Source organism: Cnephaeus nilssonii (genome assembly GCF_951640355.1).
Source record: "Cnephaeus nilssonii genome assembly, chromosome: 12".
Lineage (NCBI taxonomy): Eukaryota > Metazoa > Chordata > Mammalia > Chiroptera > Vespertilionidae > Cnephaeus > Cnephaeus nilssonii.
In genome coordinates, this window is record NC_137083.1 from 485,077 (window position 1) to 512,049 (window position 26,973).

Genomic DNA, 26,973 nt, shown 5'->3' on the forward strand with positions numbered 1-26,973 from the left:
GTGGGCGCCATCCCACCGCCCTAAACGGCTGGGGGCGGGGCGTGCGGGGGGCGGGGCCGAGCCCTGGGCCCGGAAGTGCAGGGTGCGGGGTGCGGACGGCCCCTGGCGGAGACAGCGCAGGGCGGCGGGCGGGCAGCGCAGGAACGCGGCTGCGGCGGCCGCGGGGCCCCGGCGAGCATGTAGCGGTCGCGGGGGCGCGGGGCTCCCTGGGCGGGCCGGGCCGCGGGGACCGCTCGCGGCGACATGGAGGAGGAGGGCAAGAAGGGCAAGAAGGTGCGTCCTCCGAGGGCCAGGCGGGGGGCAGGGGGGCCGGCGGGGGGCCCGGGAGGCTCCCGCGGGCCGCCCTCCGCGCTGCGAGCGCGGGCGCGGGGAGGCCGGGGGAGGGAGGTCCGGGCCGGGAGGTCCAGCGTGCGGAGCCCAGCGCACCAGCTGGCGGGCGGGCGGGCGGCGGAGCGGACCCCGCGGGCGGCGGAGGCGCGCCCGGGACAATGCCGGTAGGTGGTCCGCGGCCGGCCGGCGCGGCGGGGGAGGAAGGAGCCACGCCTTTCCGCCCCTTCCGGCCAGTGACTCCCCCAAACCCGGGCTCTGCACGTGGCCTGACCCGGGGGGCCTGACCAGGGCTGCGCGGGGTCTTCCAGGACGGGAACCGTGGAGACGGGGTCGGCGTGATGTACCGAACCTTGGCTGCTTCTTGTCCTCACGTTGATGGGACCGAGTGAAGCCAGGAGCTGGGCCCCGCTGGGCCCGTTCCCGGGTCGTGTTTCCTCCACCCAATGCCATCCGAGGGGTCTCGGAGACGTGACGTTTTGCAGTTGGATTTTGGACACGATAGCTGAAGAGACTCCTTAGTTTTTCGGTTTTTAAGATGTGGCTCTAAGGACGGGGTAGAGTCGTTGATAAAGAAGCTCAGCCTCTTACGGAGACTGAAACAGCCGCGTAGGGCAGGCTACCATCACCATGGAGAAGGGTTTCAATGAGATGTGTCTTTTTCAGATACAGGCTTGATCACCTGCTTAGGAGTGTCTCACCTACCACTTTGGTCCAGGAAGTGTGTGCGTGTGCACTTTCATGTTTAAGCTTAAAGCAGACCTCGGTCAGCCCTGCGATCTTACATCACACCGCTGTGCCCCTCCGCCGAGTTACTCACCAGGTGCCCCTTTGAAAAGCTGCCTTGGGAGGGGCTGGGCAGGTGGGCCCAGGGGTGGCCCAGTGCCGCCTCTCTCCCCTTGTTGGCTAGTTCTGTGTCAGCGGGAGTGCGGGAGCGGTTACCTACACAGATGTTTAAATCCGGAAAACGCCCAAGCAAGTGACTGAGCCTGAAGCGTTAGTCTGCAGAGCGGGCTGCCCACCGCAGGGGAGCAGAGCGGCCGGGAAGCTTGTGCCAAAGCCGGTGGAAGGCCCTGGAGGACGTTCAGGCAGCGGCAGGCCCGGGCCTGGACAGGAGGTGGCCCGTCCCCAGCAGAGACCAGCCCTAGCCCCAGTCTTCACAGCCATCACAGCCAGCCCAAACTCTCCCTACTTGCTAAGGAGAGTCGCCAGGTTAGCACCACCCAGGAAGGATGGGTCTGGCTGAATTTCTTCTAGAACCTTCTACCAGCTTTGGTAGAAACATTACACCATCTAGCAATATTGGGGAAACAGACATTCCTGAGCTTTTGCGATAGAAGTGAAAAGCCAGTAAAACTCAAGAATGTCGGAGTTGTGGCCAGTGGAGAGATTCAGGCAGAGAGAAGGTTACTGATGCATGTCCTGGTCCACAGCGGGACTCATTGTCTCCGGGGGAGGATACACAGTAGCCGTAGCTGGGAGAGCCTTTCTCTCGGCCACGGGCTCTGGGACGTGGCTTCCTACCCAGGCCGCCACTCAGCACACTTCACCTATTGCACCCTGCCGGTCGCCCCTGGCGGAACCTTCCTGTTCTGCTCCCCCAGGCGATGTCGTTTTCATCGTGGTAAACTAAACCACATACACAGGTTCAAGCTGAAACAGCAGAAGTAATGACAATGACTTCATGAAAGTAGAGTTGGACATTTAGAAAACACACCATATTTTTATTGATTTCAGAAGGGAGAGGGAGAGAGAGATATATCAATGATGAGAGAATAATTGTTGGGCTGCCTCCTGCACGCCCCCTACTGGGGATCAAGCCCGCACCCCGGGTATGTGCCCTGACTAGGAATCGAACCTGGGACCTCTTGGTCCATGGGATGAGACTCAATCCATCGAGCCACCACAGCCAGGCCAGTTGGACATTTAAATTCTCTTCCCAAGTTAGCTTCCTCAAAAATGCAGCTTTGCCCTTACCAGTTTGGCTCAATGGATAGAGCATTGGTCTGTGGACTGAAAGGTCCTGGGTTTGATTCCAGTCAAGGGCACATGCCCAGGTTTCGGTCTCAATCCCCAGTAGGGGGCGTGCAGGAGGCAGCTAATTGATGATTCTCTCATCCTTGATGTTTCTAACTCTCCCTTTACCTTCCTCTCTGAAATCAATAGAAAATGTTTTTTAGAAAAGGCAGCTTTAACTCTAACAGTGTGGGTGGCAGGCTCATCTGGGTCTTGGTACACTTGTCTGGGTGCTTGTCAGGCAGTGCTTCAGGCTCGTGCTAACGTGGCCTAGTTCCTCAGGACAGGAAGCTGCCCGAGAACCAGTGGAACCCAGTGGATTTCCTATAAAGTGGCCCAGGTACAGCCCTGTCCTTTCTCAGGCCCCCCTGGCACATAGGAGGGGGGTGACTTGAACCCCTGCCAGGCCCCTTGGAAGACGCTGGCTGGTGGGGGTGCAGGAGGAGCCTGTGGGGGGGTGAGCGTGGGGGCAGAGAAGTGCTGGGCCCGGAGGGAGGGTGCCGTGCAGGCCACACGTCCTGAGTCCTGATTTGTGGTTTGGAGAATACACCTGCCTCCTTCCCAAGCGAACCCCAGTTTTGTGCGTTTGACACCATTCTGTCAGGATGTAACTCCTTTTTGTAAGAAACGTAGGTGTGCACTTGAGTTGGGTTGGGTACGTTTTTACAAAAACATTTGACTTAGTCGAGGATCGCAGCCAGCGGGGCGGGAGGTGGGGGGGTGGGGGGAGCTGCCGATGGGAAGCCACACCAGCCTTCTGCTCTGGAGCTGCTGTTGGTCGCCGCCGCCCTGTCGCCGGCCAGGATTTCAGCCTGAAGAAGGCGCACATCCCGCGTCGATCTGGTTTATCCGCATCCTTCAAATGAAAGAAGGTGGTGAGGCGCCTGGGAATGCGGGGCTGGGTCTTAGAGGGCTTCCTGTTAGTCGTGTTGTGTTTGATATTTGTGTTTCGTCCTGTTCTGATCTGAGGGACGTCCATGCTGAGATGTTCTAGGCGGAATTCTGTGATTTGTGAGATGCGTGTTATATTCAAGCTAGAAGAGGGAGACAGCTGAGTGTTTTGGCAGTGGGTGTTCATTACTTATTCTGTCTACAGTGGTGAATTTCTGAGAATTTCCATATAAAAAGTGGGTTATGGTCCCAGGTTACCAGCTCCGGGACCTGCCAGCTCACCCCAGGATTGGGAGCTTGGCCTAGACCGGCGCCTGTGACACTTCTGTGGCTCCCGCCCTGGCCAGCGAGCTCCGTGGTTAGAGATCAGCCTGTGCACCCCAGGTTGTCGGTCCCATTTCCGGTCCAGGGCAGGTACCTGGGTCGTAGGTTCGATTCCTGGCCCTGGTCGGGGTGTGTGCGGGAGGCAACCCATCAGTGTGTCTCTCTCACATCCTTGTTTCTCTCACTTTCTCTCCCTCCCCCTCCGTCCACTCTCTCTAAAAAGCTGTGGGAAATACCCTGGGGTGAGGATTAACCAAAACAAACAAACAAACAAACAAATAAGCTGCAGGGACTCCAGGCTCAGGCAGTTGGCTTGTGTGAGGCCTGAAGACTCACCTTCTCCGCAGGTGAGCACAGGTGTGTAAACACTTGTATGTGAATGAAGTGCAGGGAGCTGGTGCCTCCTGCAAGCCTCCTGTCCCTGCATTGCTGTCGGCGATAGTGGCCCGACTGCCCTGGCCACTCTGGGCCGAGTCGAGGTCAGCTGGTCAGCACGAAGCCCCTCCGTTGGTCTCTGTGCCGCTGATGCGCTTGTGCAGTGAGAAGAGGGCTGAGGGCTGGAAAGTGAGCTGCTCACGCGCAGCATCAGAGAAAGGCCCGTGCTCGTGTGTCAGGAGACATGGGATGGGGACCCGCCGTGACCCAGAGCAGGCGGTGTGAGGCTGTGGGGCACCTGCTTGGGGCCCAGGAGCAGCTGGAATGACTGGAGCTCGTCCTGGCACTGAGCCCTCCCGGTGCACGTGCTGGGGGCGGCGAGCTCAGGGCCACAGACCCGCAGCGGAGCTCCGGGCAGGCGAGGGGCTGCTGGGAGACGGGTTTGATACGAGCGAGGAAGGAACCTCTGTTACGAAGACGTGAGCTCACATCGAGAGAGAACCTTGTGCCACTGGGGCCCCAGCTCACCCACGTCAGTGCGTGGCCGCTTGGTCGCCCGCGTGTCCTCAGCCAGCCCTGCTCCCGGCTGAGCTGGACGGGCCCTCAGGTTCCGGGTTGAAGCCTGGTTCCCGCAGCTCAGCAGGGTCTGTGTTTGGAGATGGGCCTCTGACGAGGTGAGGAGGTTAAATGAGTCGGTAGGTGGCTCCCATCCCATAGGACCTGCGTCCTGATCGTGGACAGGGAGCAGCCCAGAGACGCCTCGGGGTCCAGCCCTGGAGGGAAGGGGTGTCGGCTGCGGGTGCCCCATCTCTGGTCCCCGATCCTGCTGGGCTAGGGCGGCAGGTGATTTTGAAGCCAGCCCAGGACATCCGCTGATGTGACCGGAGTCTGGAGCGGAGGCCCTGGGCTGGGGCCTGGTCTCCATCGTCCCAGACAGGCCCGGGCACTGAAGGTGGGACCACCTGCCCCAAGCGCTGTCCTGAGCTCAGGCTTGCTCGGTCCCGTGCCTCCTCGTGGGAGCAGCGCTGTTCCTCAGTGCGCGGGGTTTCCCGAGTCGCTGTGTGAGGTCTGAGCCTGGACCTGTCGTTCGGGTAGAAATACAAGGACTGTTTTCTGCTGGGAGCGGGGCCCACACGTTACAGTTCCCCGGGGCCCACACGTTAGTTCCCCGGGCCCACACGTTAGTTCCCCGGGGCCCACACGTTACAGTTCCCCGGGCCCACACATTACAGTTCCCCGGGCTCACACGTTAGTTCCCCGGGGCCCACACGTTACAGTTCCCCGGGGCCCACACATTACAGTTCCCCGGGGCCCACACATTACAGTTCCCCGGGCTCACACGTTAGTTCCCCGGGGCCCACACATTACAGTTCCCCGGGCTCACACGTTAGTTCCCCGGGGCCCACACATTACAGTTCCCCGGGGCCCACACATTACAGTTCCCCGGGCTCACACGTTAGTTCCCCGGGGCCCACACATTACAGTTCCCCGGGGCCCACACATTACAGTTCCCCGGGGCCCACACGTTACAGTTCCCCGGGGCCCACACATTACAGTTCCCCGGGGCCCACACATTACAGTTCCCCGGGCTCACACGTTAGTTCCCCGGGGCCCACACATTACAGTTCCCCGGGCTCACACGTTAGTTCCCCGGGGCCCACACGTTATAGTTCCCCGGGCCCACACGTTACAGTTCCCCGGGGCCCACACGTTAGTTCCCCGGGGCCCACACGTTAGTTCCCCGGGGCCCACACGTTACAGTTCCCCGGGCCCACACGTTACAGTTCCCCGGGGCCCACACGTTAGTTCCCCGGGGCCCACACGTTACAGTTCCCCGGGGCCCACACGTTAGTTCCCCGGGGCCCACACGTTAGTTCCCCAGGCCCACACGTTACAGTTCCCCGGGCTCACACGTTAGTTCCCCGGGGCCCACACGTTAGTTCCCCGGGCCCACACGTTACAGTTCCCCGGGCTCACACGTTAGTTCCCCGGGCTCACACGTTATAGTTCCCCGGGGCCCACACGTTACAGTTCCCCGGGGCCCACACGTTAGTTCCCCGGGGCCCACACGTTAGTTCCCCGGGGCCCACACGTTATAGTTCCCCGGGGCCCACACGTTACAGTTCCCCGGGGCCCACACGTTAGTTCCCCGGGCCCACATGTTAGTTCCCCGGGGCCCACACGTTAGTTCCCCGGGCTCACACGTTAGTTCCCCGGGGCCCACACGTTATAGTTCCCCGGGGCCCACACGTTACAGTTCCCCGGGGCCCACACGTTAGTTCCCCGGGCCCACACGTTAGTTCCCCGGGCCCACACGTTACAGTTCCCCGGGCTCACACGTTAGTTCCCCGGGGCCCACACGTTATAGTTCCCCGGGGCCCACACGTTACAGTTCCCCGGGGCCCACATGTTAGTTCCCCGGGGCCCACACGTTACAGTTCCCCGGGGCCCACACGTTACAGTTCCCTGGGGCCCACACGTTATAGTTCCCCGGGGCCCACACGTTACAGTTCCCCGGGGCCCACACGTTACAGTTCCCGGGGCCCACATGTTACAGTTCCCCGGGGCCCACACGTTACAGTTCCCTGGGGCCCACACGTTAGTTCCCCGGGGCCCACACGTTACAGTTCCCCGGGGCCCACACGTTACAGTTCCCTGGGGCTCACACGTTAGTTCCCCGGGGCCCACACGTTAGTTCCCCGGGGCCCACACGTTACAGTTCCCGGGGCCCACATGTTACAGTTCCCCGGGGCCCACACGTTACAGTTCCCTGGGGCTCACACGTTAGTTCCCCGGGGCCCACACGTTACAGTTCCCGGGGCCCACATGTTAGTTCCCCGGGGCCCACACGTTACAGTTCCCCGGGGCCCACACGTTACAGTTCCCCGGGGCCCACACGTTATAGTTCCCCGGGGCCCACACGTTACAGTTCCCCGGGCTCACACGTTAGTTCCCCGGGGCCCACACGTTATAGTTCCCCGGGGCCCACACGTTACAGTTCCCCGGGGCCCACACGTTAGTTCCCCGGGGCCCACACGTTACAGTTCCCCGGGGCCCACACGTTAGTTCCCCGGGCCCACACGTTACAGTTCCCCGGGGCCCACACGTTACAGTTCCCCGGGGCCCACACGTTAGTTCCCCGGGCCCACACGTTAGTTCCCCGGGCCCACACGTTATAGTTCCCCGGGCCCACACGTTACAGTTCCCCGGGGCCCACACGTTACAGTTCCCCGGGGCCCACACGTTAGTTCCCCGGGCCCACACGTTAGTTCCCCGGGCCCACACGTTATAGTTCCCCGGGGCCCACACGTTACAGTTCCCCGGGGCCCACACGTTAGTTCCCCGGGGCCCACACGTTACAGTTCCCCGGGGCCCACACGTTAGTTCCCCGGGCCCACACGTTACAGTTCCCCGGGGCCCACACGTTACAGTTCCCCGGGGCCCACACGTTAGTTCCCCGGGCCCACACGTTAGTTCCCCGGGCCCACACGTTACAGTTCCCCGGGGCCCACACGTTAGTTCCCCGGGCCCACACGTTACAGTTCCCCGGGCTCACACGTTAGTTCCCCGGGGCCCACACGTTACAGTTTCCAGGGGCCCACACGTTAGTTCCCCGGGGCCCACACGTTACAGTTTCCAGGGGCTCACACGTTAGTTCCCCGGGGCCCACACGTTACAGTTTCCAGGGGCCCACACGTTAGTTCCCCGGGGCCCACACGTTACAGTTCCCCGGGCCCACACGTTAGTTCCCCGGGGCCCACACGTTATAGTTCCCCGGGGCCCACACGTTAGTTCCCCGGGGCCCACACGTTATAGTTCCCCGGGCTCACACGTTAGTTCCCCGGGGCCCACACGTTAGTTCCCCGGGGCCCACACGTTACAGTTCCCCGGGCTCACACGTTAGTTCCCCGGGGCCCACACGTTAGTTCCCCGGGCCCACACGTTAGTTCCCGGGGCCCACACGTTAGTTCCCCGGGGCCCACACGTTAGTTCCCCGGGCCCACACGTTACAGTTCCCCGGGGCCCACACGTTAGTTCCCCGGGCCCACACGTTAGTTCCCCGGGCCCACACGTTAGTTCCCCGGGCCGAGCATTGGTCTGTGGGGTAATTACTTAGATTATGCACTTGATCGCAGGCCGGCGTTAGACGCGTGCGGTGAAAAGAATCCTTACTAAGCAGGAGGTGGAATTTGGGCTTTTGTCTGAGGCTTAGGGTGGTGAACTGCGGGTGGCTTGTGGCCCAGGAGGCGGGAAGAGCAGTGAATTCTGACATGTGAGGAGGCCGGTCTGAGCAGGGTGTTGCTGTTCAGGGAAACGCGTGTGGGTCACTCTCTCGGGCGGGCGGTGCCGGTTCTATGTTGTTCCTGTGAGAGAAAAGAGAACCTGCTGAATCTGGCTCTTTATTATTCCTTCCTCGGCTTAAACCTCCTGCTCGCTTTCCCAAGCACTGAGTGTGCCTCCTCTGTGTCGTGACGGTTAACTCCGTCGCTGGGTGTGGTCCAGGGCATTCCGTTTACACGCCGGGGTACGGTTCATCCATTGCACGCCTGCACAGCCCTGCGGTCGGTCACCTGCCAGGAAGTGCTTAGGTCTGGCGGTGTCTGACGGTCACCACCAGTTGGTCTGTCACTCGGAATAGCTGGCACGTTTCCTGTTTTGAGGTACACACAGCAGCCCAGGCCCACCTGCCGCTGTGCCCTCCATGTCAGACCCACTGCAGGTTTCGTTCAGATCCTTCCCTGACAGTGAGTCTCCCGCCCCTCCGGAAGGGGAGTATGCAGCCAGTCTGCTTTTTCACCCCCCCCCCCCGTTTTATTATAAAAAATCTTGAATACACCAAAGTTGAAAGAATTTTACAGCAAATGCCCATACACCCACCACCTAGATCTGCCATCAGCGTTTGCCACGCCTGTTTCATCCTGCGTCTGCCCGTCTTCTGACCCCTCTGCCCACCCATCAGCCACCTGGCTTCCTGGTGCCTTTGAAGCACATGCACACACAGCTCACTGGTCTGACCACGTGCGTGATGTAAATACGTCCGTCCCGCAGGGAGCCCGGCGGCGCCCTTGGCCATGGTGTCCAGTGTAACGTGTGGGCCCCGGGGAACTAACGTGTGGGCCCCGGGAAACTGTAACGTGTGGGCCCCGGGGAACTGTAACGTGTGGGCCCCGGGCTGTGGGCAGTCGTGAGCATGATGCAGACAGCACGGCCTTCACGGTTCTGACCCGACTCCCGACTGGGCGAGGCCTGACCCGGCCGGAAGTGTGGGACCGCAGTGCCCTCGCTTCTTGTGTCTGCCTCTGAGGTAATTTATAATGTGGCCCCAATAAAAGTCAGGCTTTTTTCTGGAACTGGACCACTTAACGCTCATTTGTTACCCACAAGGAAGAACCCAGGAAACCTGAGAAAGCAGGCAGGAGGGCGCCCCACGGCCCGGTCGCCTGGAGCTGGTCCCCGCAGGAGCGGGGCGGGGGCTCTGCTCCCCATGAGGCCGAGGGCGGGAGGGCGGCCGCCCTGGGGTCTGTGCGTCGGGCCCGGGGCAGCTGGTGCGTGGGTGGGGGGGACCGAGGAGACCCAGCCTCCTGGTGTGCGGCCGGCCGAGCGCAGTAGGTCCGAGACGCGGATGGAAACCGACTGGCCATCTGTGTACAAACCACGGGTGGGTCTTCAGCGACTGGGGGGCAGGAAGCTTTCCTCCCTGTTCCCCCAAAACCCTGAGGCGGGAGGATGGTGACCGAGGGTCTGATCACGTCAACGAGCGTGAGAGAAAAGTCAAGGAAAACATTTGCCGACAGAAGCAAAAGGCAGCTCTCCCGGCGTGGCGTTTTCCTCAAGTTAGAAACAGGCCGCGGCAGAGGCTCAGGCAGGGGGGGCGTGGGCCCCAGAGAAGACGGGTCAGTGGCTCCCAAACGTGTGTCGAGGCAACGCACGTGCACGTGTCCTGAGGGGGCGCGTGGGGGGCTGGGCCCCTCTCCGGGTTGGCCCCGGGGCCGGGGTGCTGCCTGCTGTCGTTATTTTGAGCTGGAAGCAGACGGAAGCTGTGGTTCCGTGCTTCCGGGCGTCGCCAGTGTCGGGGGAGGGTCACCATGTGGCCATGCAGCCCAGGCGAGTGAGCGAGTGAGCGGGAGCACAGTGCCTGTCCAGAGCGGGCGGCTTCCCCTGCAGGAGTTCCCGCCCCCCTGCCCGCCCGGATGCACCCTCCCCCCCTGCTGGTCCATGGAGGGCGCGGTGGGTGCTGGCCGGGGCGTCAGCTGGCCAATGGGCACCGGGGCCCTGCTCTGGAAGGTGGGTGGGGTTCCGGGACTGAGAACCGGTCTCTGGGCGGACGGTGGTGAGGGAGGAGCCGTGTGCTCGATGGGCTCAGGAACGAGGGCCTCAGGTGTCGGCTGCTGGGCCTGGGCCGTCCGGTGAGGACCCAGAGCTGAGGTGGAACAGGACTCCGGAGGGAGGGAGGTCAGAGAAAGCGCATCCACAGCGTGACCACGCCGGAGCTCTCCCGCTGCCCGCCCGCGTGGGGAGCGAGACGCCAGCGCCGCGCCGGGGTGGGTGGTGGCACGTGGGGACGCACCTGCAGGTCTGAGGGCGGGGCGGCCTCTGGAGCTCCCACGGGCGGCCTTGGGTCCCCGCCCGCCAGCGTCCTGCTGCTTCTGGGGCTGAGGGGTCCTTTTGTCTTTTGGGGTCAAAGGTTACCAGGCCATTTGGTGATGAGGAACCTGAGAGCCCAGTCACAGGCTTGTGGAGTGAAGAATTAAAAAGAGGTTTTCAGTTCTGTTTTAAAAATGTGTTTTTAGCCCTAACCGGTTTGGCTCAGTGGATAGAAGGTCAGCCTGCGACTGAAGGGTCCCGGTTTGATTCCGGTCAAAGGTGCGTCTTGATTGCAGGCTTGGTCCCCAGTGTGGGGCGGGCGGGAGGCAGCTGATCAATGATTCTGTCATCGATGTTTCTAACTCTATCCCTCTTCCTTCCTCTCTGTAAAATCAATAATATATATATACATATACATATATATATATTTTAAATTTTGTTTTAAAAAAAATGTTTTTATTGAATTTTCAGAGAGGAAGGGAGAGGGAGAGAGAGAAACATCACTGATGAGAGAGAATTATTAATTGGCTGCCTCCTGCACGCCCCACACTGGGATTGAGCCCGCAACCTGGGCCTGTGCCCTGATCAGGAATCGAACCCTGACCTTCTGGTTCATAGGTCGACATTCAACCACTGAGCCACACGGGCCGGCACAGTGAGAGTTTTAATAAATATCGGACCTGCCCTGCCTCTCGCGTCCGGGAGGGGCGTGGCCCGCGGAGCCCGGGGGCTGGGAGACGCTGCGGCTTTGTGGTCTGGGGCGTCCCCTCTTCCCGCCTGGGAATCGGCCTTGACCTTCCAAGTGCCTAAGAGCGGGTGAAGGCCCGGCCCACCACGTGGGGCCTGGCGCTCCTCCCGGAGCCGCACAGCACAGCCGCCGTCCAGCGGGCGGCCACTTCTCGCGGAGCCTGTGCCAGGGAGGGCTCCAGCCGTTGCCTCTCTGCCCGCAGCCTGGCCTGGTGTCGCCGTTTAAGCGGGTCTTCCTCAAAGGAGAGAAGAACCGAGACAAGAAGGCCCACGAGAAGGTGACGGAGCGGCGGCCCCTGCACACGGTGGTGCTGTCGCTGCCCGAGCGCGTGGAGCCCGACCGGCTGCTGAGCGACTACATCGAGAAGGAGGTGAAGGTCAGTGCGCCTGCCCCCGCCCCCCCCCCCGCCGGGTGCCCAGCCCCAGGCTCCTGGTGGGCCCCTCCGGGCTGTCCCCACAGGAGTGAGCGCCGCCTTCTCGGGCTTGTCAAGGGTTAGGGCTGCCGCCTGGTGGGCACAGCCCAGATGCAGGTCTCCGGGGTGTCAGGCCCCCCCACTCAGCGGGAACAGATGAGGAGCAGCCGCTCAGGAGGTGGGAGGAGGAAGGAGACGCCGTGGTCAGGAGCCGGGACCGGAGCTCAGAACACACCATTTCTGTCGCTTAAAGCAAACACTTAGGTGCCCCACTCGGGTCGCCAAGCAAGGCCGGTTCGTGTGCCGATGCGGGCGCCGTGCTGTGGGCACCCACAGGTCGGAGCGGGTGACAGAGGCTCAGGGCGGACACGCGCCAGGTCAGAGCGGCGGCCGGGCCCCAGCAGGACCTTGTGCAGGTGCAGAGGAGGGTGTTGGTTCTCAGGGCGCGGCTGCCCGCTTTGTGAAAGGAGGAACGAGACCGGGTGCTGCTCCCAGAGCCTCAGGGTGCCCTGCGGCGCCTTTCACGGGGGCGTGTCCCCTGGTGAGCACGGTAAACACGCTCCCAAGGCGCCTGTCCGTGTGCTGTGGCCGCCTTGGCCTGGCCCCTCAGCGTGTGTCTCGGCCTCGGCCAGCCCAGTGCTCAGCCCTCGGTCAGCTCCCCTCCTGCGCGGGGAGGGGGGCCTGTGACCTCTGCGACCTTGCTCTCTGGTGGACCTGGAACCTAGAAGACCTGTGGGTTTCAGTTTGTCGGGTTTTCTCGTGAGGGCAGGATGGAGACCTCCGAGCTCTCTGCCTGACGAACGGGCCGGGCGTCCAGGTCCCGTGGGGACAGCGGCCTGCGTGTGCGCGTCTGAGAGACGGGGCCGCCGGGGACGCGCTGGGTCACACTCAGACACACACCCCTCCTGCGACGCGGAGACAGGCCCTGGTTACGCCAGGTCGCGGCTCTTGTCACATCGCCGTCTGCGCTCCTTTCCTTGGCCGACCGCGGGCACTGAGTGTGGGGGTGCGGCGTGTGCGGGCGACCTGGGCTTTGTGACAGCGTGAACACGGCGGGCGCCGCTGGCTGGCCCTCTCTCACGGCTTCCCTGTCTCTCTCAGTACTTAGGTCAGTTAACGTCCATTCCAGGCTACCTGAACCCGTCCAGTCGGACTGAGATCCTGCACTTCATAGACAACGCCAAGGTGACCCTCCTTCCACCCTCCGACCCTCGGCCTCCGACCCTCGGCCCGCTTCACCTCCTAACCCTGACCTCTGACCCTCAGCCTGCGTCACCTCCTAACCCTGACCTCTGCCCCTTACTCTCTGGCAGCAGCTCCTGGCCCTCTGACCTGGGCCTTCGTGGTCAGACCCAGGGCCACCACCTGGGTTCCCAGTCTGAACGGGAATTGTTCCCAGACGTGCTCCTCGAGGTGCTGGCTGTCCCACAATCAGCATCTTCTAGACACCCAGACGCACTGGGTCTGACGCGGGGCCTTTCAGAGGGGCCGGGGAGCGGGCGGGGCTCAGGCCTCTGCGACCTCTGCGACCTCTGCGACCTCTGTGTCCCCTCCAGAGAGCCCACCTGCTCCCCGGACACCTGACGCAGGAGCACGACGCGGTCATCAGCCTGTCGGCCTACAACGTGAAGCTGGCCTGGCGGGACGGCGAGGACACCATCCTCAGGGTGCCCATCCACGACATCGCCGCCGTGTCCTACGTGCGGGACGACGCCTCGCACTTGGTGGTCCTGAAGACAGGTGCGGGCCTGGGCGGGCGGGCGGGCGGGCGGGGCCTGGGGAGCGCAGCCTGGTCTCCGATGAGGCCCAGTCTGCCTGGATGCTCTGGAGACAGACGGCTCCTGCACGCCGGTCAGCGGCCGCAGCCACTGGGCCAGGAAGGCGAGAGGCGGCCTCTGTCCCTGGTCAGCCTCGGCCGGAGGAGGGCGGGACCAGGAGGTCCCGAGGGGCAGGGGTGGGTCTGGCCACTGGCTCTGAGCTTGTGCTCTGCCCAGTGCTGCCCTCGGGGACACTGGGGTGCCCTGTGGTGCCCAGGCCTGGTGGGCCCCACGTGGGCAGACTGAGGCTGTGGGGCCTTGGCCACGCGGTCCTCCAAAGCTGGTGCAAAGGGGAGGCCAGACCCTCCGGCCTCTCGAGCCGAGGGATCTGAGTGGTCCCCGAGGGGACTCGCAGGACCTGCCGCAGCCTCTCTTCTCGGAAGTGGGGCCACCTCCCCGGCACCCCTGGCAAGCTGCCCGTCGAGCACAGCCTCTGCCCTGAGGGGTGTGGGGTCCCCGGTCGGCACTGCCCACAGGTGGGAGACACCCAGCTGGTGGGACCCAGCGGGACCCGTGGAACCGGCGGGTTCCGGCCCGTGGGCGGGGTTCCTGGTCTGGGCCCCGTCCTGGGCCCCGTGCCTGCGTTTCCCCATCTGTCGGGACTGCATGTGCACGGGGCCCTGCCCGTAGCCTCTGTGGTCAGAGAGGTGAACCAGCAGTTCTGTGTCAGCCACGCCGCTCGTGCCGTCACGGCGAGGCGCCGGGCGTCCCGTGGGTCTCAGTGGCCACGGAAGGTGGGCTGCTCGCCTGCCCTTCCCTTGCTGAGAGGAGGCGCGTGGCCGTCCCACCTGAGCTAAGCCAGGCAGCCGAGAGCCTGCTGTGGGGTCCCCACCTGCCCTGACCTGCCACGGCGTTCATTTCTCAGCCCAGGACCCTGGCATCTCCCCCAGCCAGAGTCTGTGTGCGGAAAGTTCCAGAGGCCTCACCACAGGCTCCCTGTCTGAGAGCGGAGTGGGGCCTGTGGAGGCCTGCTGCCTGGTGATCCTGGCCACGGAGAGCAAGGTGAGCCGCCTGGACCGGCCGCCCCCACCTGACCCGGCCCGCCCCCACCCCTGACCCGGCAGCTGGCCCCGCCCTCACCTGACCCGGCCCCGCCCCCCACCCCTGACCCGGCAGCTGGCCCCGCCCTCACACCTGACCCGGCCCCGCCCTCACACCTGACCCGGCAGCTGGCCCCACCCACAGTGGCCCAGGCCCCAGGTCACACTGAGGGGTGCCTCCTGGGCTGTGCTGGGTGGTCCCTTCCCCAGCGTCACTCCTCCCTCCCGTGTGATGGGGCTGGTTCCCTGTGCCCCAAGCTGTACCCTGAGGGAGGATGCCTGGGAGGGCAAGCTAGGGTTTGGGGCCCCATCGGCCGCTTGAGGGCTGCTTGCCCCGGGGACCCCTCTCACCCCTCGGTCCCATTTCCGCACCCGTGAGACGAGGTGACCCAGTGCCAGTCCCCGCTGGGTCCCCCGTCCTGGTCCTGCTTCAGCTGCAGGCGGGGAGGCCTGGCGCTGGGAGTGGGGGGCTGGCAGGGCAGTGGGAGGAGCTGCAGGAGCATGCTGGCCAGCTGGCAACCTGGGCGCAGAGGGCCCTGAGGGCCCTGAGGGCCGGGCCCCTGGCAGCCGCCCAGGAGGTGCCGCTCTGCCCCCTGCAGGTGGCGGCGGAGGAGCTGTGCTCGCTGCTCGGGCAGGTGTTCCAGATCGTGTACACCGAGTCCACCATCGACTTCCTGGACAGAGCCATATTCGACGGGGCCTCCACCCCCACGCACCACCTGTCCCTGCACAGCGGTGAGCGCAGGCGGGCGCAGGGCCCCTCCCAGCAGGCTCTGCCGCCACGGGCATGCCGCCCAGGCCGCGTGGTGCGCAGGGACGTGGTGGCCACGCGGGTCCTCGGGCTGAGCCGACGCCTTGATTTCCAGGCACCCCTGCAGGTGCAGCTGGGACTGACCCGTACCCTCCCTCCCCCCGGCCAGCCCGTGGCTTCCTCACAACTTGGGGCTGGGAGATCTTTCCTGGAACCACAGGTGGCTCCGGCCACCTCACCTAAGGCAGACACGGCCGGGGGCTCCCAGCACTAGGGTCGCGAGCGGCTGTGGGCACCTCCCTTCCAGAGCCCAGGCCCGCTCGCCGGGGGCTCCCTCCCAGGACAGAGCTTGCTGGGTGGTGGCGGCGGGGAGCAGTGAAGCCCCAAGGCTTAGACCAGGACAGCATTCGGGTGCCCCCCCCACACAGGCACACGCACAGCCAGACTCAGGCCCCGCCCACGTGGCCCAGGCCCCAGGTCCATGCGCTCCCCCTGCACACAGCCAAAGCCTCTGCGTTTGGAACCGGTTTATTGAGGGTTCGGGGCTCTGTGAGTCGAGGCCAGGAGGGGAGGCCAGCAGCCGGGGGGCCTCCGTGCAGAGCCCAGTGCGAAGCCGCAGCCCAGGTGCTGGGGCTCTCTGAGTTGACAGGTCTCCCTGCCCGTCTGGGCGCTGCCAGCTCGTCTGTGGCCCCGGGACAGGCTGGTCCTGCCCGTAGCTCTGGGCTCCCTCTGCCTTCGTGGCTTGGACCAGGACTCTCCTCCACGGCCCCACCCCCCACATCGCAGGCCCCCCAGAGAGTGTGTTCCCAGACCGGCCCCCGTGAGGCCAGAGCTCCTCCACCTCCTTCCCGGCCCCACGGTATCTCCACGGCCCGGGCCGCGGGTCTGGGCGCGGCCTCCTCGGGGCCATTCCTCTGTCCCTCAGCCCTCGGTCCTGCACGTCAGTGCCTCAGGGCCCCTCGTGTTCCGTCCCCCGGACCTGAGGCCGCTGTCCGCTGTGTCCGGAGGAGCAGCGGTCCTGGGCCCTTGGCTGGTCTGGAGGTCTCGGCTCCCGGCCTGTCTCTGTCCCTGGGGAGCTCACTGGTCCCCGCGGGGGATCAGCTACTCACGGCTGCAGCCCTCGCCAGCTGTGGGACAGGGCAGGCTGCAGGACCCGGTCAGTCCCTCACCCGCGCGCGGGCGGCCGTGGTGGTTGCTGGGCACGGGGAAGTCGTGAGCCCTAGGACGCAGCTGGTGGGAGCCTCTGCGCCCCCAGGGAGCCCCGGGCCCGTGCTCTGCCCGAGCTGTGCCCGGCGCCGGGCCCCGTGCCTGGGAGAGCCGGGCCCTGCGTGGCTGCCCCTCCCGTAACCCAGGCTCCGCTCTGCGTCCCACACAGATGACTCTTCCACCAAAGTGGACCTGAAGGAGCCGTACGAGGCGGACGCCAGCAGCTTGTGAGTCCTGCCCCCACCCTGCGCCCGTCCCACAGCGGCCCCTCCCGCACCTGCCCTGCCCCCAGCGCGCGGGGCCCTGTGGGGGTCCCGGGTGCAGGTACAGGGTCCATGTCCTTGCAGCTCCTTCCCCGAGTGCGTGCCCACCGTGCCCCACGCCAAGACGGTCAGCGAGAGCGAGCTGAGCGCCACGGCCGCCGAGCTGCTGCAGGACTACATGCTCACGGTAGGCGTCCGCGCCCGGCCAGCCCCAGGGGTGGGAGGGGGGTGTTCGGGGGGTGGCTCTGGGCCGCCCCCCAACCCGTCACTACCCGTCACCACCCGCTCCCCGCAGCTGCGCACCAAGCTGTCCTCGCAGGAGATCCAGCAGTTTGCGGCGCTGCTGCACGAGTACCGCGACGGGGCCTCCGTGCACGAGTTCTGCATCAACCTGCGGCGGCTCTACGGGGACAGCCGCAAGTTCCTGCTGCTGGGTGAGCTGGGGGGCGCTCGGGCAGGGCTCGGGGTGAGCCGGGGGCGCTCGGGCAGGGCTCGGGGTGAGCCGGGGGGCGCTCGGGCAGGGCTCGGGGTGAGCCGGGGGGCGCTCGGGCAGGGCTCGGGGTGAGCCGGGGGGCGCTCGGGCAGGGCTCGGGGTGAGCCGGGGGGCGCTCGGGCAGGGCTCGGGGTGAGGAGTTCGCTGGGCGGAGAGTGAAACGCCATTGCAGCCGAGGGAGGGCCCTGCCGTGTCCCCGTGGCCCTAGAGAGCAGGCTGGTGGCAGTGACGTGGGCGCGCCGGGCCCAGGCTCCGCCCGCCGCTCAGGGGGCTCTGTCTTGCCCATGAGTGAGGGGTCCCCCGCGGTGGGAGCCCAGCTGGGCGGGGGGTGCCTGCTCGGCCCCTCCTGTCCCTCCTCCCCGGGGGCTGCCCTGCGGGACTGAGGGTCAGCTGCGTGTGCCCGCAGGTCTGCGGCCCTTCATCCCCGAGAAGGACAGCCAGCACTTCGAGAACTTCCTGGAGACCATCGGGGTGAAGGACGGCCGAGGCATCATCACGGACAGCTTTGGGCGGTACCGGCGGGCCGTGAGCTCCGCCTCCACCTCCACCTCCAACGGGAACCGAGCGGCCGGCAGCTCCGACGACCAGTCCGCGCCCTCGGAGGGGGACGAGTGGGACCGCATGATCTCGGACATCAGCAACGACATCGAGGCGCTGGGCTGCAGCCTGGACCCTGACTCGGCCTAGCGCCCGCTGCAGCCGCCTCCCCGCCCAGGGCCGGGCCTGCGTGCGGGGCCTCTACTGTGAAGGGGACGGGCAGAGGCTGCCCGAGCGCCTGCCCGCGGCCGGGGGAGGGCCGGAGCCGACAGCGGTGGTTTTGCACATGACGTTCCTATGAAACTCAGAGACCTTAAAGAAGTCACTGCAATGTGAATAATTTATCTCGGCTGCCAGCGTGTTTCTGAGCCTGTGGGGGCCGGTGTCCCCCTGCCCCCCCGCCCCCCCGCTGGGCACAGCGGTCGGGCCCCACGCCGCCCTGTGGGGAGGACCCGACGGGGCTTCTGCTTCCTGGACGTGGGGCCGGGAACCGGTGTCCGGGCGCCTGCGGGTGTGACTGTCAGGCCCTGGCTGCAGGGAGGCGGGCACAGGCGCTGAGGGGCGTGGCCTCTCGCTCAGACCCCACGGTTCACCTGCCGCCCGGTGGTCTCCACAGCAAACCGAGTCCCCCTCCTCCCTCATCCCAGCCCCTTGGCGCCAGCCTCCCGTCCGTGCCCTTTGAGTGTGGGAGGCGGTGGGGTGGCCCCAGGGGAGCTGGAGACTGCGCAGAGGTGAGGGGAGCCTAGGCCCCCCCTTCAGGTGCCTCTGCTCCACAGACCCTGATGGTGCGAGCAGGGGGCCCCGGAGGCTGCAGCCCGCCCTGCGCAGTGAACCCTGCATTTTGTGGAGTCGGGAGCCTCTCCTCTGCTCAGGGGTCGCCCCACCCTCTTATCCTGGCACCGGCACACCCTGTGCTGGGGTGGGAACCCCACTCAGGGCCCGTGTTCTGTCTGGAAGGGAGGGTGTGGAGAGGACGGTGACTCCGGGAGCTAGGCCACCAGGAGCCAAGGCCGCCTTCCTGCGCGTCTCCTCCCTGAAGCCCCTGTGGGAACCCCCATGGGAACTTCCTGTAGGAACCCCCCAAGGTGACCCCCCTTGTGGGACCACCTCCCCCTGTGGGAACCTCCTGTGGGAACTGCCCGAGGCTTGGTGTTCTTATGGAACCCCAGCCCCCTGGCCCACACCTTGCCCACAGCCAAGTGACCGTTGGGCACCCCAGAACACAGGGATGGAGGTTCCCACCCCGCGAGGGGAGGACGTGGGGCGGGACCACCATCCGTGGGTGTGCGGGCTCGGGAGGTCCTGCCTCACCCGCTTGGCTGAGGCCGCGGGGCAGGCAGGCAGGAGGTGAGGGACCCCGTTTGTTGAGCGGCAGCGCAGGGGGGGGGCGGCGGGCCAGTGGCTACATCGTCAGCTCCTGCAGGAGAAGGGGGAGGGTCAGGCCGGGGCCGCAGAGCGGGCGGGCGGGTGTCTGAAGGGCCAGCCCCTCACCATGATGGCGTTGACGATGTCGCTCTGGTTGTCCCTCAGCGCCCGCACGGCCTTGGCCCTGGACACGTTGGCCTGGGCCATCACCAGCTCAATGTCCCGCAGCTCCAGGCCCGCCTCGTCCACCTGGGGGCACGGGGTGCCGGGCTGGGACAGGGCCTCCATCGCAGAGCCACCCCCTCCCACCACCACCTGCTCCCGGGCCGCACCTCCTCCTCCTCGCCCTCCTCCTCCTCCTCATCCTCCGGCTGCGCCCGGGGCCCCGGGGCTGACTCGGGGACGAGGGTGGCGGGCTCCGCGGGCACCTTGAACTTCTCGGCGGCAGCTCTGTGCACTTGCTGGGACAGGTCCTCGATCTGCAGCAGGGCAGCCGTCAGCACCTCGCCTGGGCTGCCCACCCTCCCCGCCCCCCCCCCACCCCCCACCCCCCCCGCTGCTGGCCTTGGCCTCCCCGAAGACCACGTAGGTGTCCGAGGCCGGGCTCTTGAACACGTCGGGCTTGGCGATGACGAAGAGGATGTTCTTGGACTTGTGGATGGTGATCCGCGTGACGCCCTGCACCTGCCGCAGGCCCAGCTTGGACATGGCCTGGGGGCGCGGCAGGCTCAGGCCCGGCACTGGCCATGGTCTGTGTGTGGGGGGCACACTGCGGGCGGGGACGGGGTCCCGGGGAGCGCCGGGTGCTGGACTCGGGCTGACAGGGCCCGGCTGTTTCAAGAAGGAGTCCCCAACGCCCACCCCATGGGATTCACCCTCCCCAGGGTGGGAGGTGGGGGAGGCCCCCAGGTCTGGGGGGGTTGTCTGACCAGCCCCGCCCCCGGGAGCAGGCCCGGCCTACCTTCCTTGCTTTCTTCTCGCTGCGGCTCTGCTTGGCCTTGGCAGCCGTCTCCTCGGGGCCACTGGCTGCGGCCTGGGGAAGGGCGGGTCTGAGCACCAAGGGTGGGGGTGGAGCCCCCTGCCCCCCGAATGCACCCCTCAGCTGGCACCTGGGCTGGGCCCTGAGGGGCCTGGGGTCCCGAGACGTCCTGCTCCTCTGTCTCCCCCAACGACTCCCCGTGGCTGTCGGAGCAGCTGCCAGCAGCCGGAGGCGGCTCTGGGGACAGAGGAGGGGTGAAGCGCCCGTCCTGCCTGGCCCCCGCCCCCACCTCTGGCCCCTGGTGGGCAGCGCCCGCCGGCTCACCTTCCTCCAGGCTGTCCCGCTCGTCCTGCGGCTGGGTGGCTGGGGGCCCTTGAGGGCTGCCGGGGCCCCGGGGCCCGGAGCCAAGAGGCACTTGGCAGGGGAGTGGGGGCCGCAAGGCCGGGTCTTTGGCATGGGGGCCCCCCGTGGGGGTTACCTTGGGGCCGAGGAGGGAGGGGTGGGGCGGGAGGCCAACGCGCTGCCTGGACTCCCGGGGGTGGTTCCTGGTTCCTGAGAAGGCGGCGGCCCGCGGGGCTCCTGCCTGGGGCGACGGGGGGTCCTCCCCCTCCCCGGAGCTTTCCCGCGGACCCTGGCAGGGGCAGGGGACAGGGGGCGTTGCGGGGGGCACCCTGGGCACGGAGGGCTCAGGACTTGGGCGCCTGTCCTGGGGCTGCAGTGGTGAGGGGCTGGGGATTCCGGGGACCGCCTGGGCCTGCTCATCACCCCCCACGCCTCGCACCCGCTCCCGCCTGGAGGCGGGTGGTGAAGACCTGGGGGTAGGCTCCTCGGGGCAGGCCCTGCCCACCCTGGGCACAGCCCTTGATGGAGACTCGGAAGCCACAGCCGACGGACGCCTGGGCCCTGAGGTGCCCCCTCCGCCCTCTGCTGGGATCTGGGGCTGCACCTGTCCACCCTTGGGGCAGCTGCTCCCAGCGCCCTGGGGTGCTGGCTCAAAGCTTCCGTCCCCCTGGTTCCCTGCCCCGGGGGCCTCCTTTGGGAGCAAGCGGGGCTCAGCCCCCACACCAGCAGGCAGGTGGGCCCCCCTGTCGGGCGCCAGCAGGCCTACTTCCTCTCCACCAGAGGCAGGCTCGGGGGGGTCCGGGGTCTCTGAGGCATCCTCAGGGGGATCCGGGGTCTCCGAGGCAGACTCTGGGGGGTCCGGGGTCTCTGAGGCATCCTCAGGGGGGTCCGGGGTCTCCGAGGCAGACTCTGGGGGGTCCGGGGTCTCCGAGGCAGACTCTGGGGGGTCCGGGGTCTCTGAGGCATCCTCAGGGGGGTCCGGGGCCTCCGAGGAAGACTCTGGGGGGTCCGGGGTCTCCGAGGCAGACTCTGGGGGGTCCGGGGTCTCCGAGGCAGACTCAGGGGGGTCCGGGGTCTCCGAGGCAGGCTTGGAGGGGTCAGAGGTCTCCGAGGCATCCTCAGGGGGGTCCGGGGCCTCCGAGGAAGACTCTGGGAGGTCTGGGGTGTCCGAGGCAGGCTTGGAGGGGTCAGGGGTCTCCGAGGCAGACTCGGGGGGGTCCGGGACCTCCGAGGCATCCTCAGGGGGTTCCGGGGTCTCCGAGGCAGGCTTGGAGGGGTCCTTGGTCTCCGAGGCAGACTCGGGGGGGTCCAGGATCTCCGAGGCATCCTCAGGGAGTTCCGGGGTCTCCGAGGCAGACTCTGGGGGGTCCGGGGCCACCGAGGCAGACTCTGGGGGGTCCAGGGTCTCTGAGACAGGCTTGGAGGGGTCAGAGGTCTCCGAGGCATCCTCAGGGGGGTCCGGGGCCACCGAGGCAGACTCGGGGGAGTCCGGGGTCTCCAAGGCAGACTTGGGGAGGTCTGGGGTCTCCGAGGCAGACTCGGGTGGGTCTGGGGTCTCCGAGGCATCCTCAGGGGGGTCCGGGGTCTCCGAGGCAGACTCGGGGGAGTCCGGGATCTCCGAGGCATTCTCAGGGGGGTCCGGGATCTCCGAGGCTGACTCGGGGGGGTCCGGGGTCTCCGAGGCAGACTCGGGGGGGTCCGGGGTCTCCGAGGCAGACTCGGAGGGGTCTGGGGTCTCCGAGGTAGGCTCAGGTGGGCCCAAGGCTTCCGTGGGGAGGCCGGGGGGTCCCAGTGTGTCTGTGGGGGTGTACAGGTGGTCTTGGATGTTCGCAGTGGGCTCCAGGATCTCTGGGGTGAACGTGGGGGGGTTGGGCATCTTTGCAGTGTCAGGAGCCTCTGAGGGGAGTTCAGGTATGTCCGTGGCCTCCGTGGCGGGCTCAGGGGTGTCTGAGGTTTCCAAGGCAGGCTTGGGGGGGCCTGCATCTTCACGTGAGGCCCAGGGTGTCCCCGCATCTACAGTGAGCTCCCGGCCACCCTGGTGGGTCTGGTCCAGGTCCGGAGGCTCCGGGTCTCCAGTGCAGCCCACGTCCTTCCCCCCAGCTGCCCCCTGGGCCGCGGAGGCCACGGGCTCGGTCCCTGGGGCGCCGCCCGCGTCTGTCGGCAGGCTCCGAGGCCTAGCTGCAGGTTCGGGGGCCTGTGGGAAGGCGTGGCCCTCTTCTCCCGGAGGGGGCTCCCAGCCTGTGTCTGCCTTCGGGGCCCTGGGCCCGGGGCCCGGGGTGGCGTGCGCCCGCTCCTGCGGGGACCGAGGTGTGGCCCTGGGGATGGGGCCTGCTCCTGGCCACCCAGCCTGAGTGGTCACTTCTACAACCCCTGGGGCCTGGCGGGCCAGGGCCACCGGGGACATGGGGCCTGGAGCGGGGCCGGCCCCGGAGACCAGCGTGCCCAGGTCTCCCTTGGAGACCACGGGGCCCTCCCGCAGGGCGGCGGGCTGCGCGTGGGGCTCCCCGCTGTACAGTCTCTCGTCATCTGCCCCCGGGTAGGAGGCCGAGTCGGGGTCCGAGGAGGCGGCAGAGGTGTCGTCCGGGAAGGCGAAGGCCTCGTCCATGCCCTCGGTGACGGACAGGTCGGACAGTGACTGCAGGGAGGAGGCGAACGTGCTGTCGTCCTTGTCCTCGCTGGCCCAGTCCCCGTCGGCGGCCGGGGCCTCTGGCTGCTGCTCCTCGGGGGACAGGGGCAGCACCTCCACCGCCTCCACCTGGAAGAGCAGGCTGCCCCGGAACGGCAGGAGGGCGGCAGGGACCAGCGCGTCCTGGGCCAGGAGATCCAGGTCCAGGAAGTGGCCCTCCTGGTCCCAGGAGGAGCTGCTGTCCGTGGAGAGGCTGGACTCAGGGGACGAGGGCCACTCCTGCTCCGGGGCCTCAGAACCGGGTGGGGAGAGGCCGCGGCCCGAGGGCACACCCAGCCCTTCCTCGGGGGCCAGGCTCAGGGAGCAGGAAGGGGAGGGGGAGGAGGCCCAGCTGTCTGTGTCCGCGGTGACGTAGGAGCCTGAGGGTGAGGTGGGCGGCGAGTCCCCCACGGGCCTGGCCTCGGCCTGGGCGTCCCTGGCATCCCTGCGGGGCCCGGAGCTGGGGAGCAAGGCCGGGGTCTCGCCGGGGGTGGAAGGAGGCGTGAAATAGGAATCGGGGTCTGGGGCGGGGAAAGGCACGGGAGGGTCACCCCGAGAACACGACGCGGGGGGGTGCAGGCTGGCAGGCCCCCCCTCCGGGTCCCTGAGCTGTGGCGGGGCCGCCCAGGGCAGTGGGGGCTCCTGGCACGTCTCCTCCCCCATCACCACCCGGGCCTCCAGGGTAGCTGGGAGAGGCCGCTCGGCAGGCTGGGCCTCGTGGGGCCTTGGGCTGGGGCCGCCCTCCATGGGGACCGCCCAGGCTGAGCGCGCCAGGCCAGGCCCCACATCCCCGCTGGCGCCCTCAGGCGGGGGCCGGGCGCCCGGCTTGTTGAGCAGGAAGGTGAGGTCCAAGGGGCTGGGCCCAGGGGTCAGGGCGCACTGCTCAGGCTGGTCCCCTCTCGGAGTGGTAGCCGCGGCCGTGCCACAGGACCCATCTGTGGAGGGAGAAGGGCGTGAGGAGGGCTGGCACCGCGCCCCCAGGAAGGGGTGCCCCTGGAGGGGCCGGGGGGTCGGGGAGAATTCCGAGGTCTGACCACAGAAATCAGCTCGGGGTCCGTGGGGCGCGGCTGTGGCACCGACGGGCACCCCGCTTTCCTGCAAGGTGCTCGGCGCAGCTCCCTGCCTGTGACCCCCTGCCCATGACCTCCGGGGTCAGAGGGCCCTGGGGGAGGGCCTGCACTCTGCTTGGCTCTGGAACATTCCACCTGGGCCTGGGTCCCTGTGCCTCGGCTTTCTGTCTGCAAAGGGAAGGGCCCGCCAGACCTGAGGCAAAGCTCCGAGGGCGGCACTGCCCAGGCGCCCACCCGCCTGCAGCCGGCCCGGCGCTGGGCCACACTGCTGGGCGCCGGGTGGCCAGGGGTCTGAGGAGAGGCCCTTTGGGTCCACGGGTGTGACCAGCACCCGGCGCCTGAGGTGGGTGTGGTGGGCAGGGCGGGTGCCTGAGACGCCTGGCATGGTCCCCGTCCCCACCCAAACCGGGCCCCAATGCCCCAGGGCAGCGGGCGGGTGGAGCCGGGCCAAGGCTGCAGAGTGGGGAAGCCTAAAGGTCAGAAGTCTGAGGGACCGGTTCAAGGTCGCCGGCTCTGGCAGGGTCTGGGGACACCAGCCCTGTCCCCTCTTCTGGACTCAGAGGGAGGCCAGCCCTGGACCCGGCTCGGCCCCATCCCCAGGCGACCTGCCCACAGCAAGGTGCCCTTGGCCCGGGCGCACATGGCTGACCTCCAGCGGGGCCACCCCATCTAGTCTTCCTGGCCGGGGACCCAGCCCGGCGGCCTGGCCTCCCAGGACGAGGCCTGCCTGCGGCAGACTGCCCGGCCCTGTCCCCCAGGACTCCCCTCCCCCCGACCGTGGTGCCCTCTGGCCTCCCTCCTGCTCCTCCCTCTGGGACCAGGGTGGCCTAGTGGCCTGCAGGCAAGTGGGGGACAAGAGTCCCCCCGACCCAGGGTCACCTGGGAGCCGCCGCCTCCGGTCCAGATCTGACCCGCCCAGGCACCCCGCGCCGCCCAGGCCACCCGCGCCACGCAGACAATGGAACGCGCGGGGTCGGGACCCTCGGTCAGCCCCTCCCCCGCCCTTTCCCGCAGTCCCGGGGCGGCCGGGCGGGGTCAGCATTCAGGGGTCCCAAGGACAGGGGGCGGGGGGCAGGGACAGACAGAGGGCGGGGGACGCACGCGGGAAGCGCGCAGCCTCACCTGTGCGGACCCCCGGGCCGCCCGCCTCGGGCAGCAGCAGCTCGGCGCGGGCCGCCTCCCCGGGCATGGCCTGGCCGTGCGCCCGTCCCTCCGTCCGGGTCCCTCCGTGCGTCCGCCCCGTGGAGCCTGGGAGGCCACCGCCCCTCGCCCGGGATCGGGGGGGGGGGGGGGGGGGTCAGTGGGTGACGTCACGCCGCCCCGCCCGCCGGTGCCCAAATGAGCGTGCGCGCCGCCAGGCACTACGAGCGCGGGGCGCCCTCCCCGGAGCGGAACGTCTCCGCAGAGCGGCCCCCCTCCCTCCTCACGGCCCAGGGGCTCGCGGCTGGCGGGAGGCGGGGCCCCGGGCAGCATCACACCTCGGCTGCGCCGGGGAGAGGCGGGGTCGCCAGAACTCGGGGTGCGGGGCGGAGGTGGCTGGAAGTTTCAGGGGGCTGGGCGCTTTGGGGGAGGCTTCCCGGCCCACCTGTCCCGGTCGGGGTCTGCCCAGCTGGCGCCTCCATCCGAGAGGTGAGCCGGGCCCGCAGCTCCGCAGCCATTGGCTGGTCCTAGGTCGGTCCCCATGGCAACCGCCTCCGGCTCAGCAACCGGAGGGGCGGGGACAGCGAGCGCTCCGCCGCCCGCCCTCGAGCTCCCCGCGTGGAAGTGGGAGAAACACCTCCTCCCGCCTGTTCCCGGCAGCGCCCGCCCCGCCCCGATGGCCTGACCGTCGTGCCAGGCTCCGGGAGACCCGCACGGCCACTGCCCGGCCTGGCGGGGCGGGCGCGCCGGAGTCAGCAGCTGTGCCGGCGGGGGGTGTCCTCCCTCCTGCCCACGGTCCCACCCCGAGCCCGCGGGGCCAGGGGGTTGACGCCCAACCTCCGCGTGCGTCCCGGGTCCCTCCAGTCGCTGGAAACCGTCCGTCCGTCCGGGAGCCCTGCTCCTCTCCCGGCTCCCCTCGCCTCTCACTCCACCGCGAACAGCGGCCACCACCGGGCCGCCAGGAACCAAGAGCCCTCCATGGGCCGGGCTTGTCTGGGGCTGTCTCTGCCCCCCCCCCCCCTTAAATGCTGGAAACAAGCCCACTTCATGGGAGCCCCGTAGTGAGGGGACTCAGGGCTGAGGGACCCCAGAGCAGCTCCCCACAGGAGGGCCCAGCCCACCACCAGGACCAGGCAGGCGCATTCTGCCCGGGGAACCAGTCCCGCCAGCTCTGGGGGGCCTGGCAGACTGGGGAGGACCCTGACAAGGGGCCAAGGGGAGCCCACTGCTCCCCACTGGGCCCAGCTCCCAGCCCAGAGGCGACAGGGGAGTGGAGAAGGCACTAGCAAGGGGGCGCCCACCACAAAGCACCTCCCAACCCCCACTTGGGGAACCAGCAGAGGCAGGTGGCAGGACGCCACAGTGATGCCAAGCCGGGCACCATTCGTCTGGAGCCACAGGACCTGCGTGCGTGGCCCAGATAGGAGGGCCGTCTGCTGGGATAAAACACTCAACCCTCATCGCCCAACTGTCCAAATACCACAAAAAACCACCCATCGTACCAGGAAAACCAGCTAGAGTAAGTGACCAACCAGCCTGGCCAGTGTTTCAGCGGCTGAGCGTTGACCCATGCCCAGGTCACATGGGCCCCCAGCAGGGGGTGCTGCAAACTCGGAGTCACAAAAAG

General features: G+C 67.3%; 2 protein-coding genes across 2 annotated transcripts; one reads left to right on the plus strand and one right to left on the minus strand.

Moving 5' to 3' along the window:
* The first annotated feature begins 72 nt into the window (after nucleotides 1-72).
* Nucleotides 73-18,085, plus strand: CCM2 (CCM2 scaffold protein). Its single transcript, XM_079786496.1, has 10 exons — nucleotides 73-273; nucleotides 11,469-11,642; nucleotides 12,780-12,863; nucleotides 13,235-13,418; nucleotides 14,361-14,497; nucleotides 15,135-15,270; nucleotides 16,662-16,719; nucleotides 16,840-16,942; nucleotides 17,051-17,189; nucleotides 17,655-18,085. Exons 1-10 carry the CDS (start codon nucleotides 244-246, stop codon nucleotides 17,933-17,935), a joined length of 1,326 nt encoding a protein of 441 aa, XP_079642622.1. The 5' UTR covers nucleotides 73-243; the 3' UTR covers nucleotides 17,936-18,085.
* Nucleotides 18,086-18,282: 197 nt separating this feature from the next.
* On the minus strand, nucleotides 18,283-25,460 carry NACAD (NAC alpha domain containing). The gene is given in 8 exon segments (XM_079786480.1): nucleotides 18,283-19,202; nucleotides 19,277-19,399; nucleotides 19,483-19,629; nucleotides 19,715-19,861; nucleotides 20,112-20,198; nucleotides 20,200-20,366; nucleotides 20,454-24,071; nucleotides 25,329-25,460. Coding segments are annotated over 8 exon segments (4,371 nt in total). The 5' UTR covers nucleotides 25,396-25,460; the 3' UTR covers nucleotides 18,283-19,187.
* Between the last annotated feature and the right edge of the window lie 1,513 nt (nucleotides 25,461-26,973).

Coding starts and splice junctions, on each gene's coding strand:
- CCM2 (XM_079786496.1), top strand. CDS start 244: ATGGAGGAGGAGGGCAAGAAGGGCAAGAAG. Junction 16,943..17,050: donor TGCAGGACTACATGCTCACG/GTAGGCGTCCGC, acceptor CGCTCCCCGCAG/CTGCGCACCAAGCTGTCCTC. Junction 17,190..17,654: donor CCGCAAGTTCCTGCTGCTGG/GTGAGCTGGGGG, acceptor GTGTGCCCGCAG/GTCTGCGGCCCTTCATCCCC.